Below are 15,475 nucleotides of genomic sequence, written 5' to 3'. Positions count from 1 at the left end.
AAATGTCCGAATCTGTCCGAATCCGAATCTCCGGTGATTCGTCCCATCACTACCCGACATCATTGTGTGGCAGGCGCCCATGGACGTTTGTTCAGCTGTGGTCGTAGTTCTACAAAAATGTCTGCGGCATAGTAAACCGATACACTGACCAATTTTTCTTCTTTGCTTCTTGGTAGGAGTTTTAGTGCTTGCTGGTAGTTTTTGCGTGCTGAACCTAGCCTAATGCAGCTGATAGCCTTACTCAAAATACGACTGCTTATTTATGTTTCTAAAATAAACCCCTCTTTGTTAAAAACTGAGGATATTGGTTCATAGTTTACGTTAGAGCACTGCACGGGCCCGGGCCAGCCCGAAAACCCGAGCCCGGCCCGGCCCGCGGGCCGGGCTCGGGCCGGGTATCACGCATTTTCTCGGGCCCGGGCCGGGCTCGGGCTTGAAAAAAATATTTTCCGGGCCGTGTCGGCCCGGGCCGGCCCGGGCCGTGGCTGGGCAGTCGTGTGCCACAAATTTTAAATTGTTGATAAGAAAAAAGCTGCTCATTGATCTTCTCGGTTCAATGAAAACAAACAAGCGAAATGCAAAATTACTAAACTGCTGTTAAAAAAAAAAGACGTTTTGCACTTGGAAAGCTTTTACGTGGATAAAAGGAAACGTATGGATTCCTCCACCATAGTGGGAAAGTACGGTCAAGAAACCGACGGCACTCCAGTCGCAGGGTACAACATGAGTGTATTTTTTCTCTGCGTTTCAAACTGAACACAAGAAGAACAACGTGAGCTTGATTTTGCTTTTACGCAGGGAGCCTTACTATGCCGCCGAAGATAAGCTAACTAGATATTTTTATGCTTATACAGCTTTTTGAGTATGCATTAGCGTGATTCTGATTATTTCTTCACAAAAACATGTAGAGAGAAAAGTTCTCTGAAACGTATCGAACAACGAAAAGCCCGATATCTGTTCAAGAAATGCATAAACAAAGAATACGGCACTTTTTTTTCTTTAAATCACTTATACACTGCATATTTCGCCAATATTTTCGAAAATACACCAAGTCGGGATTTTTATTGTGTCAAACAATCTCGATCCAAGTCCAAAAGAAATTTAAATCAAATATGCTCGCTTTATGCTTAGACAGTCTTTAGGTTAAAGCCTGCAAACGTTTTTGGGCTCATGAATATAAACTGTCGGGCTCGGGCCGGACTCAGGCTTATATTTAAAACATTTTTATCGGGCTCGGGCCGGGCTCGAACTTCTGTCTAAAAATTCTGCCGGGCCCGGGCCGGGCTCGGGCTATGTCTCTTCCGGGCCGGGTCGGGCCGGGCCTAGAAATTATATATTCTGTCGGGCTCGGGCCGGGCCCGGGCCGTGCCTCTGCCGGGCGGGGTCGGGCCGGGCCTAGAAATTCCGGCCCGTGCAGGGCTCTAGTTTACGTTCGCAAAGGTGGTGCATTTGTATTGTGTGAATACTTCGCATAATTGGGGCGTAATCTTGACTTTTCTTGGCACGATGGAAGACGAATGCACCGAGGTAGAACAAACACGACCCTATAGGGCATTTGCTTCTGCCTGTTGCCACGCCAACCCTTGGCAAAATGCAATCTACCGAAAGTATGCCAGTTTTTGTATTTTTATATGACAACAAAGTACACTTCAAAAGTGTAGCTTTAGTGTACTCAAACCAAATCAAATTGGACGTTTTTAGTTATTTATACAGCGTAAGGTCGGTCTGCCAGTAGGGGCGACACTAGTTTACACTGTAGATGACCGATTTCGCCAGTGCAGTATGACTGCTAACCTGGGGTCTTTAACGTGCTCACGCAGTAGTGATACATGACCGCATGCCAGTACAATGCTCATCCAGATCGAAACAGGCAGGGGTGGGGCTTGCACCCAGGATCCCTGGGTTCTGCAGTGCGAGCTTTTGCTCCACGCGCGTTGAGCTGGGTGTGTGCTTTACTAAAACTAAAACGTTACTAGAACACTCATTTGGGAAACTCACCCTTGAAACTTGGACTGCTCGCTTCTACCGCGACCAAGCTAAATATGATAACACCGTTGACGTTTAGCAACGAGTTAAAACATGAAAGTTGATTTATATGGCTACAGCGAAATGGCACTGCGAGATGGCGCGACCAGCCCTTGTGCGACTCGACCTAAACCAAGATGTGCTGCCATGCAGCTCCTGGTGTGGCCGTTGGGGGAGAAATGGCGGAGTTGCGATCACCTTTAGTTCGGTTCTCGAGTATGGATCGGAGCCACGTTTTCAAAGCATTCTCTATGACAGTTCCTCAACTGAGCTGTTCTAGTAACGTTGGCTTTAATGTACTTTTAGTGTATTTTGCGTTTTTCTGGCAGTACAGGGTGTGCATCAACCCAGTCTGGCAGCTAAGGTTTACACAAAAACTACCTTCTTAATATGCTTTTATTAAACTGAAAATTTACTTCAGGTATATGTTTAGTTTAATAAGAATAAAATCATCGCCGTGCTACAGGCCGTGTGATGCGATGTAATGGTGGGCCTTGCCACACAGACAACTGGCCAAACTGAGCAAGAAGACCAAGCGGAGAGTGTTCTACACGGCACCGTGCGGTCGCCGGCTCCGGAACATTGCAGAGGTGGCGCAGTACCTCGTGCTGTCGAAGTGCCTGCTCACCGTGGACCAGTTCTGCTTCGACAGTGCTGTGAATGTCTTCGCTCACTTTGAGCCCCAGACCGTCCTCAGCTCCCTCAAGGACTTGACATACGGCAAGGAACTCGTGAGTCGCATTTCCCGTTTTGTTGCGAAGAATCGCAAAATAATCGCATCAAAGTGTTTAAAGTCACGAGCGTATCCGCTCGTATAAAAACGGCAAATTATGAGCGTCAAAGAGCCTCATTTGGAGAGTGGGAGAAACTTTGTGTGTGCGTTTCTCGGCTTCCTCGGTCTGCAGTTTGCAAGTCGTTCCATGCCCAATTCGAATAGTTTCCACCAAGTCAGCATCCCTTTGAGTTTCTTTGGCGGCTCGACGCTTTGGGACCACTTTCAACCAAGGCCGCAACTCTTCCGAGAACACTCTTCAGCTTGCCTCTTACGACCGCGTAATACTGAGGGCCGAGGAATCGACGCGGGGCTTTTGTTTTCCCTCCGTGTCCCCCGCAGGTTCCCGTGACGTGCATCAACAGCCTCAGCACGGAGTACCCCTCGTACATCGAGTACTCCGCGACCCGGTATCCGGGGAAAGGGGTGACGCTGAACCTGGACAAAGAGTTCCTCTGTGGTTGCGACTGCGAGGATGACTGTCAGGTGTGTTGAGTGATCAATCCAGCAGCGAGAACTTGTTGAACAGTGAGAACCAATTCACCGAGGAGAACCTGTTCAGCAGCGAGGACCAATTTAGCCATGAGAGCCAGCTAAGCAGCTAAAACCGATTCAACAGCAAGAACGAATTAAAGGGCAACTCCGCTTCATTTTTGATATTTAGAGAACTATATAGCCCTCTTCAGTGTCATATCGGAAGACCCCATGTCAAATATTACAATCTAATTCTGCCTATATATTTATTAAACTGGCCGGCAAACCTTCAAGCGAGCCAAGTCGCCGAAATCTGCCAACTCTAGCGTGCGACGTGAGGCGCAATCGTCAGCGCAGTCAATGTGACGGGGTTGGAGTGGCCAACATTGAGCCACTACGTCAGAGGCATGACTACGTCATTCTTACGTTTTGTTTGCCAGAGCGAAATTGAACGATGACGTCACGAGTTTCTCCTCCCGGTGTTGGCTGACCGGGCGTTCCCGTGGTCACCGCAACGCGGATGCGCTAATTTGCCGGGAGGGGGGCATGGCATTGAGGCAGGGAGGAGAGCTGTGCTACTGCTGACTTCCATTGTGAAAATATACAGTTTTCTAGAACTCTTTGTTGAAAACAAAGTATAATTTCTTCCACATTTTTAAACAATGGGGAAGAAATGTTGCCAATGAAAGTGCGCCAAATTCAGTAAGACAAAGAGAGTCCCCGTAAGCACCATTACGCATACAATGTTTGTATCGCCCAACGTAACTGAAGGAAAAGCCAGAAATGTTTACTATGTGGGAGGTCACGTCTTCATTGTACGCTCATGTTTACAAAATATGTCTGTATCGAGTAAACTTTCTTTTACTTTTCTTCCACTTGCTCTGTACCAATTTCTCGACTGTTCTGCACGTTCCCTCGAAAATGGCACACGAGGCTTCGTTGAGACAAAAAGACGGGACGGCAGAAATGCACCTCTTAAAAGAGACTGTCCCGGCCAAGATGGGACGTTCGGTCACCGTAGTCATAGGCCTTTATGCGGAGCGCAAGTTCATCTGCTTCTTGTACAGGGGTTCCAATGACGTCAGAATGCTGAGCTCTCATTGGCTGCTTGAAAAAAATAGTGGGCAGACCTCAAGGCATCTAGCACTATCCTTTCGATCAAAGCCAGTCAGTGCTCGGCGTCATTCTGACATCACTGCAACTCCTGCGCAAGAAGCAGATGACTTGCTCCCCGGATTGGCCGGCCGAGCTGCTGACCATCCGTCGGTGTTGTGGTCCCATCCTCCGCAGGACCGGGACAAGTGCAGCTGTCAGCAGCTGACTGTGGCTGCGACGGGCGCCCTTCCCTCGGGCGTGAACCCGAGCGCGGGCTACCGCTTCCGGCGCCTCCACGAGCCTCTCATCACGGGGGTGTACGAGTGCAACGCCCAGTGCAAGTGCTCCAAGCGCTGCCAGAACCGGGTGGTGCAAAACGGCCTCCGGTGCCGGCTCCAGGTGTTCCGCACGGAGAAGCGCGGCTGGGGGGTGCGCTGCCTGGATGACCTGCCCCAGGGCTGCTTCGTCTGCATCTACGCGGGGCAGCTGCTCACCGAACAGGGCGCCAACGAGGTGAGCAGCAGTCTCTCGGCGATATTGGAATGCAGCGAAGTGTCTACTGTACGGCTCAGAGGCTGTCTTCACACGCCTATTGCTTTTGCTCCAGTGCCATAGATAGCCTTTTCTTTTTGCAGTTATTGTACAGCTATGACCCAGCTCAGATCGATAAATGACCTCTGTGATCAGGAAATGCCTTCATATTATGTATAATATGTATGCATATAGAACGTTTATTTTTTATTCTATTGTTTCTTTAATTACCCAATATTTTTTTTTTTACTGTTGTACAATTTGCACTTGCTTTTTGTGTATGCTTATTTTGTTGCAGGTTTATATTTCTGTAGTCACTTATCTTTATAATCTATCTAATTCTGTGTTGTTTTTTCATGCTGCATTCCATCTTGCTCGCTGTTAGGGGGCAGAGACGTTGTCAAGTCGCTACGGCAGCTTTTTTCTCCGTCCCGTACTCCGCCACAGAAAATAAGATTATTGTTATTATTATTGTCATTATATATGGGAAATTCCAAAAGGCTGCAACGTGAAGTCTCATCTTGCTCGATTATCTCCAGCCCATTACATATCTTGGTGGTAGTATGGCAACCAGCGTGGAGTACTTGGCTTGAATGGCTCTGGCTCGTTACGCTTCTTGGTGGTAGTACGGCAACCGGTGTGAAGTTGAGTACTTGGCTTGACTGGTTCTGGCTCGTTATGTGTCTTGGTGGCAGGACGGCAACCAGTACGGAGACGAGTACCTGGCGGAGCTCGATCACATCGAAGTGGTGGAGAAGCAAAAGGAGGGCTACGAGAGCGACGTGGTCAACTCAGAGGAGGAGGAGGAGGGGGATGAAGAGGCAGCAGTCAGCGACTACGACGACGACAGCGTCGAGTAAGTGCCACTATTGACGTCCCTCTTGCCGTGTGGTCACAGACATCTTCTAATTTAAAGGCAGTCTCCTTTTATGGCCTAAGAGCTCATTTTATGAACGAAAAAGGCAATTTTGTGACAATAGTCAGAGAGCGGGGGCAGCATTCCAGACAGGTGACAACAATATAAAGGGGCAGACCTCTGGCTGCTTCGTTCAGCAGTTTAGGCGTTATGCGGTTTCTGGTGACCCGGTGGGGCAGACTGTCCACGTCACAAACTGCTTGTTCTTTTGTGGTGCCCAAGAAAGCCAATCAACAGCTAGTTATACAGTCTTTATCTCTGCGTTGTTGAGTACTTGGAACTTCTAGCGGTTCAAGAGAAAAGGAGTTGCATCTTTGTTTCCTTCTTGTTCTTAGGTTTCGGTTTCTTGCTTCTGTGATTACGGTGTGCATCCAAAATTCCTCCAGGCACAGCAAGTGACACTTTTTTCAAAGACTGACGTTTCATTAAGTGTTTTTTTTTTTGGGGGGGGGGGGGGGGGGGGGGGGGTTGTTTTATAGATTGCTGTTTTTGTTACAAAGCTTGAATGCCGTTTGGTCCACAAAGCAAGCTTTGGCCTTTTAAAATAATTGATTTTTCGTAAAGCCTCTGCTGAAAATCGTTCTACCTCGACATCTTGTCGACGAATCTGGTGGCAAAACATCCTCCAGTGATAGGCTTTGCTGGTACACATTTCTAAACTAATGTTGCGGGGGAACGATAATCAACATGCTCAATGTAAACCAATTTTCTGCATTTCCGGAGAGGGTAAGAATTGAGCGAAATTGTTTCCTTACGAAAACTTTCGACTAAGGTGTTGGCTACGTTTTTATATCCCGGAAAAAGGAAACACCATGGAAAAAGTAGAGGACTGCTCGGTAGGATGAGGAAGCGAAGAGAAAACAAAACACTTGAGGACCACACAACAGCGTGGTGAGTGTCAAGAAGAGGAGGGTTTATGGAGGATCCCAGTAGCCGGTGATGGAGGCTGGTCGAAAAGGCTATACGGACACAACTACAAGGCGAATTGCGAGGATGCAGTGATCGGTGGATGGTACACTCGCAAGATCCTGCGCATTGGTGCCAAGGACAAGTGCTGGGCAGTATGCCGATCGGCTACTTCGAAGGGTGCCCAGGACGCATGCTTGTGCTTGCAATTGGCACTCCAGATTTACCTTTATGGAAAAAGACATAATTGTGCGAGGGTTCAATGGAAGGAAGGAGCAATATTTACTGAGGTACGGCGCTCTCATTGGTGATGGTGATAGCAGTGTGTTTTAGGTGCGTAGCCGGGGGGGGGGCTTATGGGACTTCAGCCCCCCCCCGAAATCCAGCCGACGCTTGTAATAAACACATGCATTTTGACCACCCCTCCCCCTTCACGGAAAATCCTTCGTCGTTCTTAATTAATTATCAATTTATTCGGAGTCAATCGTTGAAATTAAAAGCTTCGACAGGGTCGCGCGAGCTGCCGCCTGACTAGAAGGGTCTAGTTGCACCCATCCATTCATTACCACCCAGAAGAGAGGTGTCTGCGCACTACAACGTCGTCGGCGGATCCCCGAACCGTCCCAAGCGGCAAACGTGCCGAAGCTTGGCGAGAACCGAGACTCCTTGCAGTCAAGATCCTGCGGTGCGTGAGAGTGACGTCAATGTCTGACGACTTTGCCGCGATGCGTTGTAGCTTTTGCTGTGACCGTACCGTGGGTTGACGCGGGACCGCCAACTTTTTTGTATGGGAGAGTTACGTTTTAGGTTGGCATTTATCTCTGTAGGAGTTTTTATTGAATCTCTCCTGCATGGGTGTAAGCACGGAAGCATCGTGACAAATAAAATATTTTGAAGTTGAGAAAATGGTGCTAGACATTTTTCATCTGGTTGCTCAGTCTCTTTGAATTGCAGATTCCCAAGAAGAGTGCGTTACTCTCTCTCCAGTATCTACAACAGTGTGCTAGTTGTACGTGGTGCGCGAAGAACAAAGTAACAACAAATGCCGAAGAGCTGAGCTAATTTTCAGTTTTTATTAATTTCTACTTTGTCTAACAATAATATTCAGCTTGACATTTGTCGTCCTTCTATAAATACCGTAGACCCTACTTAACCGTACTTCACAAGAAATATAACGAAGCTTGCAGAGGATAGGACAATGGAGCAATGGTTCATTGACACATTGTGCAGCATTTTACGGGCATCCGTCTAAATAAATATACAAAAAGCAACGAAATTTTGTTGAAGTGGATTACGAGGTATGTAAGACTCGGTGCAACAGACAAGTCTTGCCCAACCTCTAAAATCTTCCTCTGCCCTTGGTTTCTCGCAGTGAGGAGGAACTCAAGGAAGACATGTCGGATTCGGACGGCGACACCGACACTACTGAAACCAACGGGAAGATTAGGTTGGTCAATTTGTTTCTCCCTTCAGTCTGAAAGTCTACCAAAATGCTTAATTTTAGAGATTTTTATTCTAAAAATAGTTTAGGACACATTCTTTTAAAGAACACATGCAAAGGAAAATTTTTTTTTTTAAACAGTCTAGATAGAAAAAGAATGCCATAAAACAGAGAAAAAAAGTATAGAGCTACATTTACAGCGCGAAACGAATTTGTAGGTTGTGTCCCTGGGAGCCGCCGCTGGTCATGTGGTAGACCTGTGCGACGCCACCGCACGATGAGCGTGGTGCATCGGCGGTTGAACGCGTTTCTCCACGTCGCCGCCGCCACCGGGAAAAAACACTCTGGCGTGCTGCCGTCATCAATTTCTGACCGGCGCGCAGGTCTATCACGTGGTGCTTGCGCTCTTTCGGAAGCTTCCTTTGGGCTCTAAAAGTTACTCATTAATCTTTATTTGAAGTCATACTGAACAGAACAGTGCACAAAAAGACTAGGACAGAGAATGAAGATGCACAACACACAAGTGCTGACTCGCAACTGAATTTAGACACAAAAGAAAAAAAAAGGAGGACGTTCTGAAAGACACGCAGTGCGTGTCTTTCAGAACTCGCCCAACTTACGACACTTCGTTTCAAATGTAACAATAAAACAAAGATTAATGAGTAACTTTTAGAGCCCAAAAGAAGCTTCTGAAAGAGCGCAAGCACCACGTGATAGACCTGTGCGCCGTGCAGAAATTGACGGCAGCGGCGCACCGGAGTGTTCCCTTCCAGCGGTGGCGTGGAGAGACGCGTTCAACCGCAGCGCGCCACGCTCGGCGTGCGGCGACGCACAGCTCTACCACGTGACCCGTGGCAGCTTTCGCGGGCGCCAAATACATTTGGATGTGTTTTTAACAAGGTCGTGAAACATTTTTTTTTTTTTTTTCCTTTCAAAATTTAGAGCTATTTGGTGTCTTTTCTTTTGATCATCCGATTGATTTACTAGCGTAAAAAAGATAATTTCAATTTCCCGGAGCGTTTCGCTTCGAGTTCTAAAGATACTTCACGATAGGTAACTAATAGGGAATTTTCGTTGTCTGCGCAAGGTGGCGACATAGGCCGGACTCTATGGGCGAAGCCAGAGTGTCGGATATCGCTCCAACAGCGGCGCGCTGCTGTTGGAGCCTTCCGTTCGGGAAAGTTTTGAAAGTGTGTCGCGCGTAGACGTCTTTGCCGCATACCGTACATATCGGTCGTGGATTTCTGGATCGTCCAGCTGTTGCAGTGAGCTGCACTGATTAGTAGTTGCTATTATGCACTATTAACAATGCTCGAAATCTACTCGAATGGATCTGAACTACTCACGTCGCATGGAAATGCAGATAAAAGCAACGCTGTTAAGTGTGGATTACAGACCAGGGGCGTTGGAAATGTCTGGGAGTTTGGGGGGATCGAGAAAGATAGATTTCCGTTCCCTGCTTTCGAATCGATTGCTAGAAACATCTCGACAGCAAAGAATGATTGCCGCCGCCGCCGCACTGTACCCCCTCTGGTCTGTCGGCACGGAATCAAGCTTGTTTCTGTCCTGTGAGTGCCGCATGTTCCAAATACGGTCGTTGGAGTAAAAAGAAACGCTGCTCTAGAGGCACATATACCTGGTTGCACGACACACCTTCAGAATCATTTGCACGGCAACGATTCTTGATTGGTCTCTGTTGTATTTGGCCACCAGGGGGCTAGTATTCTCGGGGACTTTTCCCGTGCAAAAAGAGGTGCAGAACTGTTGTTTGCCCCACCATCTTGTAGCACGACGCAGTCCGTCTTCCGCGCGATCTTGTAATAAACAGTTCTATACGTTCCCCTGCGCCACCCTTGATGCAACAGGATGCAAGCGTGCAAAGGCAGACACTCGGCACATCAGCGTGCCAAGGCATGTGCTTTCATGACCTTGCAAGACTTGCGTTTGACGAGTTGTGCCTTTTTCCTCCGGTGCTGCGCTTTCGAAAAAATTTCACGCTTTCTCAAAGGCAATTACGACCGTTTTCATATGGTTTTAAAAAAACTTCGGCAAATGACGGCGAATAAGCGGAAAACATGTCTTCGGCACGCGGCCGCCCAGTCGCCACAACGGTCTAAGAGGTTGACTTCCAGTACTTGAAAGATGGCCGATACGGAACTTCCATTTTTTAGACCACCTGAGACTGGGTGAAAGAAACACGACGACGTCTCAAGAGACGTCGTCGTGTTTTTTCCACCCAGTCTCAGGTGGTCTAAAAAATGGTAAACTTACACCAGCTCGCCTGTGCCCTAACTGTTTTTTCACGGAACTTCCAGTTGCCGCACTCACGCTGCAGCGACCAAGCGGGGATGCGCAATCCAGAAAATTGTCATAGAAATCAGTGATTCGAATCCTCTTGCGATTATTATTTTGTTTTGCTTGACTTTATGTTTTATTATAATTCTAATCCACACTGGTTTCTTCACTTTATGCTTTATTATAATTCTAACCCACAATGAGGTTCCACAAGTGCCTTCCATGACAAATGCGAGCCGCGGCGGGACGAACAGCCTATTTACAATGATTACCAAACGACAGAAAACTCCTATGTGTATGAAACCGATAGTTTACCGCAATTACACAATGTAGTGTCATACAATTGATAAAAGAAAACGCTAATAAATAACTCACCGCTTTTATCTCTTCCAATTTAATATTTGTAGATTAAATAAAGTTGAGTATCTGTTCAACCTTTTAACAAAGCTATTGTGACATTTTGTTGCTCATGCTGCCAAGGGGTGTCGCATGGTCATTTCAGACAGTTAAAAAAAAAAAAACACGATTTCAACGCGATACAGTCAAACCCGTTTATAACGAACAGCAGGAAACGTTACGATCAATTCGATATAGCAAAAACGATTTACAACGAACTTTCACGATGCATTCGTTTTAAGGCGAGAGCTTCTATCTCTTTCTCATCTCTTCACTTCCCCCTTGTAACAACGTGCAGAAAAGTTGCTTTTTTTTTTTTTTCATGTGTGCAGAGTTTGTTCTTTTAGCTTATCTCCCCTTCTGAATCGCTTCTCTTGTTGGGAAACGCTTTGGGGTGAAAAGTTTTTTGTTTTTTTTCTGTGCGTGCATGCAGAGTGTATTTTTGAGCTTACCTCCCCTTCTGAATCGCTTCTCTTCGCTCAATTTTGTTCGGAACTTGAGCTTTTGAAATTTTCTTTCTTTCCTACTTCTTTTTTGGGTGAAGGGACAGGCTAGAAGTCGGTTGTTTGTGCGTTTTTGGAAGCCTTCCAAGGGGGAAAAAGTTTGATATAGACAATATGTTGTTCGTTATAAAAAGTACTTTTTACTTGCATTTTTATTTAAATTTTCCGTGAGTTCGATATCGACAGTAATTCGCTGTACGTGGGTTCGTTCTAAACAGGTTTCACTGTATGGCTGCGATTAGTACATGTTTGAAAATGACCGCCCAAACGTGAAACCGCATGTGTTGCCACTTGTTATATCTTTGGCGAGCTATGAGCATAAGCACGAAATGGTCGCTCCGTACATCTATCGCTCTGGCGATAGTGGCGACTGGAGCGCCGCGTCTTTAGGTTCCCACTTTTAACGCTTCTCAGAATTTAATTCAGAGGATGCAAGCTTACCATCTGATGGAGAAGCTCCGTAAACTACCTTTGGTTTGGAATCTGAAACCGCCGGAATGTTGCAGAAGCGGACGCGCCAAAATAAAACCGAACGGAAGAGGAGTGGCACCTTGTTGCCTTCAATATTTCCATTCAATACTTCTAAACCTGAACAGCTTGCAAGCACTGTACGTGCTCCCGCTAGGCAAGAAAGAAAAACACTTCTTCATCGACTCTTTCTTTATACTATTCCTTTGGAAACAAAACCCAACCACTGGGAAACATCTTTCGGGAAAAGACAAAAAGAACTCTACTGTCAAAGGGGGAGAGTATCGCTAAGGATTGGGGGTCCTGGGGTATACCTCTGGGAAATGTGCCATGGAGAGATAACAAACTGTTTAGTGCTTTCCTCTCATTATTATGATTTTCGCAAGCTGCATTCTGAGTCAGAGAGTGATTGAAAGTCTGCAACGGATGCGGGATGCCCACTTGTAGGAAGAGTCAACGGACACCGAAGAAGAAGGAGAAGAGTGAGGACGGTGATACAGATGAGTCCAAGGACAAGCCAAGGGACAAGCCAAAAATGGAGCCAAGGAAGCTTGGGACAAAGCTGGAGGAGAGCCCCAGGAAGGTCACAGACGACGAGTCCTCGGAGTCCAAGAGCCAGGATGGCCGGTCGGCCGATCAGACGGGTATGACGGCCCCTCTTTTGAATCTGATCAAATTTTTCAGGCAACTGATGCGGTATTATCGATATGACTCAAGATAGTGTTTGGGAATGCCTTGTAACACGGTTCCGGTTTTGACTCGACTACTTGCGTGTCCTCCAGGTGATGACAGTCAGTCAAGCACTATGTCCGAGAAGCCAAAGAAGCCCCTTAAGGTGAAGAAGACAGCAAAGAAGGAGGCAGGTTAGTGGATTCCATTTGTGGCGTCGATGCTCGTTCTTGCCTCTATGTGGTTATGCTTTGTTGCACTATAAACGTGAGCAAACCCGAAGCTATAAGCATGTACATGTTGCCTTGACCAAAGCTCTTTTTAGCATGAGTGTGCATGCACATTGTGACCCGCCCGAGCTGGGACACCCTCTCATATCTTCCGCTTTGTTCAAGGTGAAACAGCGTAGAGGTGGGGACACTGGTTGCATAGGGTTGCAGAAAACAGTTAGCTTATGCACAAAAATTTAAGCTGGATTCTACCTCCACAAAAGAATCAAGGACTAGATAGGAGTAAGTGCACATAATACGGATCTGATTTCAGAAATTAGGTTTTCTTAGATTGCACTTCGAATTTCGTAAAACTGAACTGAACCTCGGGCTGCTTGTTTTTAAACTTATATCAAACAAGGTATATTTTTTTAATTTCGCAGAGATAAAAGTTGATAGAAAAGAAAAGTCTTTGAGTGTCTTTTCCCCTTTACTGCTCCGGCGGACTTTTACAATAGGCCTTCTGCGTTGCCCAGAGGTTGCTGCGACAAGGGACTTGTTAGAACTTGTTTTGGGTAGTGCAAACTTGAGCATCTCAAACTGTCACGCATGTACCGTAGAAGCGTGCCCGCTTTGGTGCGGAATGCGAGATCATGAGGAAAATACATACAAACAACAAAAATTCTAATGCCTTCAAAGCACAGGTCAAAGCTAAGACGCTAAGAATGAGAGCAGAGACGCCGTTTCATGCATTCCAAAGTAGAAATAAAAAATTTAAAATAATAATAAAAGCATTGAAACATTAGATGTTTTGACATCACCACCAGGGTGTCGAACCAAAATGTTTCTCGTTCCGGTCCAGGGAAAACAGTTCAGCTCTGGTTCAACTCTGGAGTGAAAAAATAAAGGTTCGAACCGGTTCGTACTCATATGCTACAAAAACAATTGACGACAGCAAAAGACTATGCATATTTTATAAAAGTGTTACATCTAAATAGCAAAGCCTCAGATTACTGTGTGGAACAAACGAGTTAGTGCTCGGGCACCTCGGGACGTGCGTGAAAGCGCAGTTCAATGTCAGGCAACTGACCGAAGAAGCAGGACGTCGTCAAGCATATCCGGAGAAAGACGGCACCTCCGAGACGATAAAATGAACCTCAGTGCAGAAAAGCCTTGCTCCACGCTGACCTGGGTCGCAGGCACTCCCAGGGCTACTTGCGCCAATGCGCAGAGTTCTGGATGGCACTGCCATCTCTCCTCCCAAAACTGCAACACATTAGCGTGCCTTGAAAGCCGCGGCTCCTTGTCTAGCATTTCCAGGAGGCATGTTATAGAAAGTGGGCTACTGGTACCTCGAACCTGCACGCCAGACTCAACCCCTTTTTCCTTGAGGAGCTCTTCCATGGCGTCTTCCGGAGCTTCTGAAGCCGCCGCAGTTTCAGAAGACAAGGTAGAATTTTGCTTGCATTGCAGAGCTGTGATCCGCCTCCAAGTCTTTGTCAAATAAAATGTGGCCCGGTACTTTTGCTAAAGGGTGAAAAGAAGGCAGTAGCGGGGGATTCATGTACACTGCTGCACAGAAGACATCTGTGTCAAGAAGTTGTCGCTCCCTCTTTTTGATTGACTGGACCATTGCTAACGGCGACAATATCTTGGAAGTGTCCATGGAATATCTCAGCCATGCGCCGTAGAAATCTCATATAGTAAGCTGTTCCTTCTGCAATCTGTTCGTCGCCACGTCTGCTGGGCGAAGTGATACCTACTGCAAGTATTTCGACTCCTGCCCATACGTCTTCAGTCGACCTGGTAACTTTCTTCTTTTGAGAGCAACTCTCCAATGAAGCCTCTTAGTTCAAGTAGCCTGGTGAGCATACGCAGCGTGGACATCCACCGCGTTGGACAATCAAGCATTGGTTTCTTCAATCCTAGCCTCCTGACCAGGGACATAACACATATTGGACTCATAGTTTCTTAACAAGCGCACGGCTTTCTCCGGTTTGCACGAAAATAAGTAGTTTTTTTTTTTTGTTGTTTTCCATTTTCGGTTTATTTTTTAAATTATTGTGTTCAGTGGCGTACCAACTTGTTTTTGAGTTGGGGGTGAACCTCCCCCTCTCCCTTTAGGCCCGGGGGCATTGCCCTTGGAATCCCTTGGGTGCCGCCGGCCAGTGTTTGCCCTGCCCAGTGGCGGCTGTTTCAGGGGGGGGGGGGGGGAAAAACACATGCCTTGCTCCCCTCCCCCTGGTTGGTACGCCCATGACTATGTTTTTCGCCACGCACTTTTCATGCGACCCGACTTCGCGTATGAACCGAAAATCGCATGAAAAACATATCGGTTCCGCTCCGGAGCGAAAAAAATTATTTCGTTCTGGTTCAACTCAGGTTCGAGCAAAAATAATGTTTTTTTCCAGTTTTCGGTTCACGGTTCAATACCCTGGTCACCACCTAGAGATAAGAGACTCGTACCCTAGCAGGGGTGGCATGAATCTGGCACTTTTGATTGTCTTGCGGCGTTAAATCTAGCAGATTTTGGATGTCCAAAGATGTTTTTCCGTTCTTCAGCACCACACAAAGAAAAAAGCTCAGCCAACATGCCATAAGTATTGCGAGGCCCAATCAGGTGAACTTGTACTACACAAAATGAGGGCGCCACAGTTTGTTCAAAGCTTCAGAGCAGGAGGCCTATCTATCGGTAGTTCACCAGCTCCAGTGTTCTCTACGAATTTGGTGTTTGTCAGCACACATTCTCAATGGGTCTGAATTCAGCATGTAATG

At 46.8% G+C, this 15,475-nt stretch overlaps 1 protein-coding gene across 1 annotated transcript in view; it reads left to right on the top strand.

Annotated features, from left to right (window-relative positions):
* The window catches only part of LOC8024753 (histone-lysine N-methyltransferase SETDB1-B), a gene marked incomplete at its 5' end in the record, with an annotated part of 76,043 nt that overhangs the window by 54,698 nt on the left and 5,870 nt on the right, over positions 1-15,475 (top strand). Inside the window, 7 exons of the mRNA XM_029973644.4 lie at positions 2,531-2,756; positions 3,140-3,283; positions 4,562-4,879; positions 5,593-5,753; positions 8,092-8,166; positions 12,270-12,466; positions 12,605-12,685. Coding sequence (XP_029829504.4) covers positions 2,531-2,756; positions 3,140-3,283; positions 4,562-4,879; positions 5,593-5,753; positions 8,092-8,166; positions 12,270-12,466; positions 12,605-12,685 — 1,202 coding nt within the window. The remainder of the gene's footprint in view (positions 1-2,530; positions 2,757-3,139; positions 3,284-4,561; positions 4,880-5,592; positions 5,754-8,091; positions 8,167-12,269; positions 12,467-12,604; positions 12,686-15,475) is intronic.

The sequence above is a fragment of the Ixodes scapularis genome, unplaced genomic scaffold (assembly GCF_016920785.2).
Source record: "Ixodes scapularis isolate PalLabHiFi unplaced genomic scaffold, ASM1692078v2 PGA_scaffold7__128_contigs__length_106722199, whole genome shotgun sequence".
In the NCBI taxonomy this organism is placed as follows: Eukaryota; Metazoa; Arthropoda; class Arachnida; order Ixodida; family Ixodidae; genus Ixodes; species Ixodes scapularis.
Note: the sequence above shows the minus strand (reverse complement) of the source record. Positions and strands in the feature narration are given on the sequence as shown.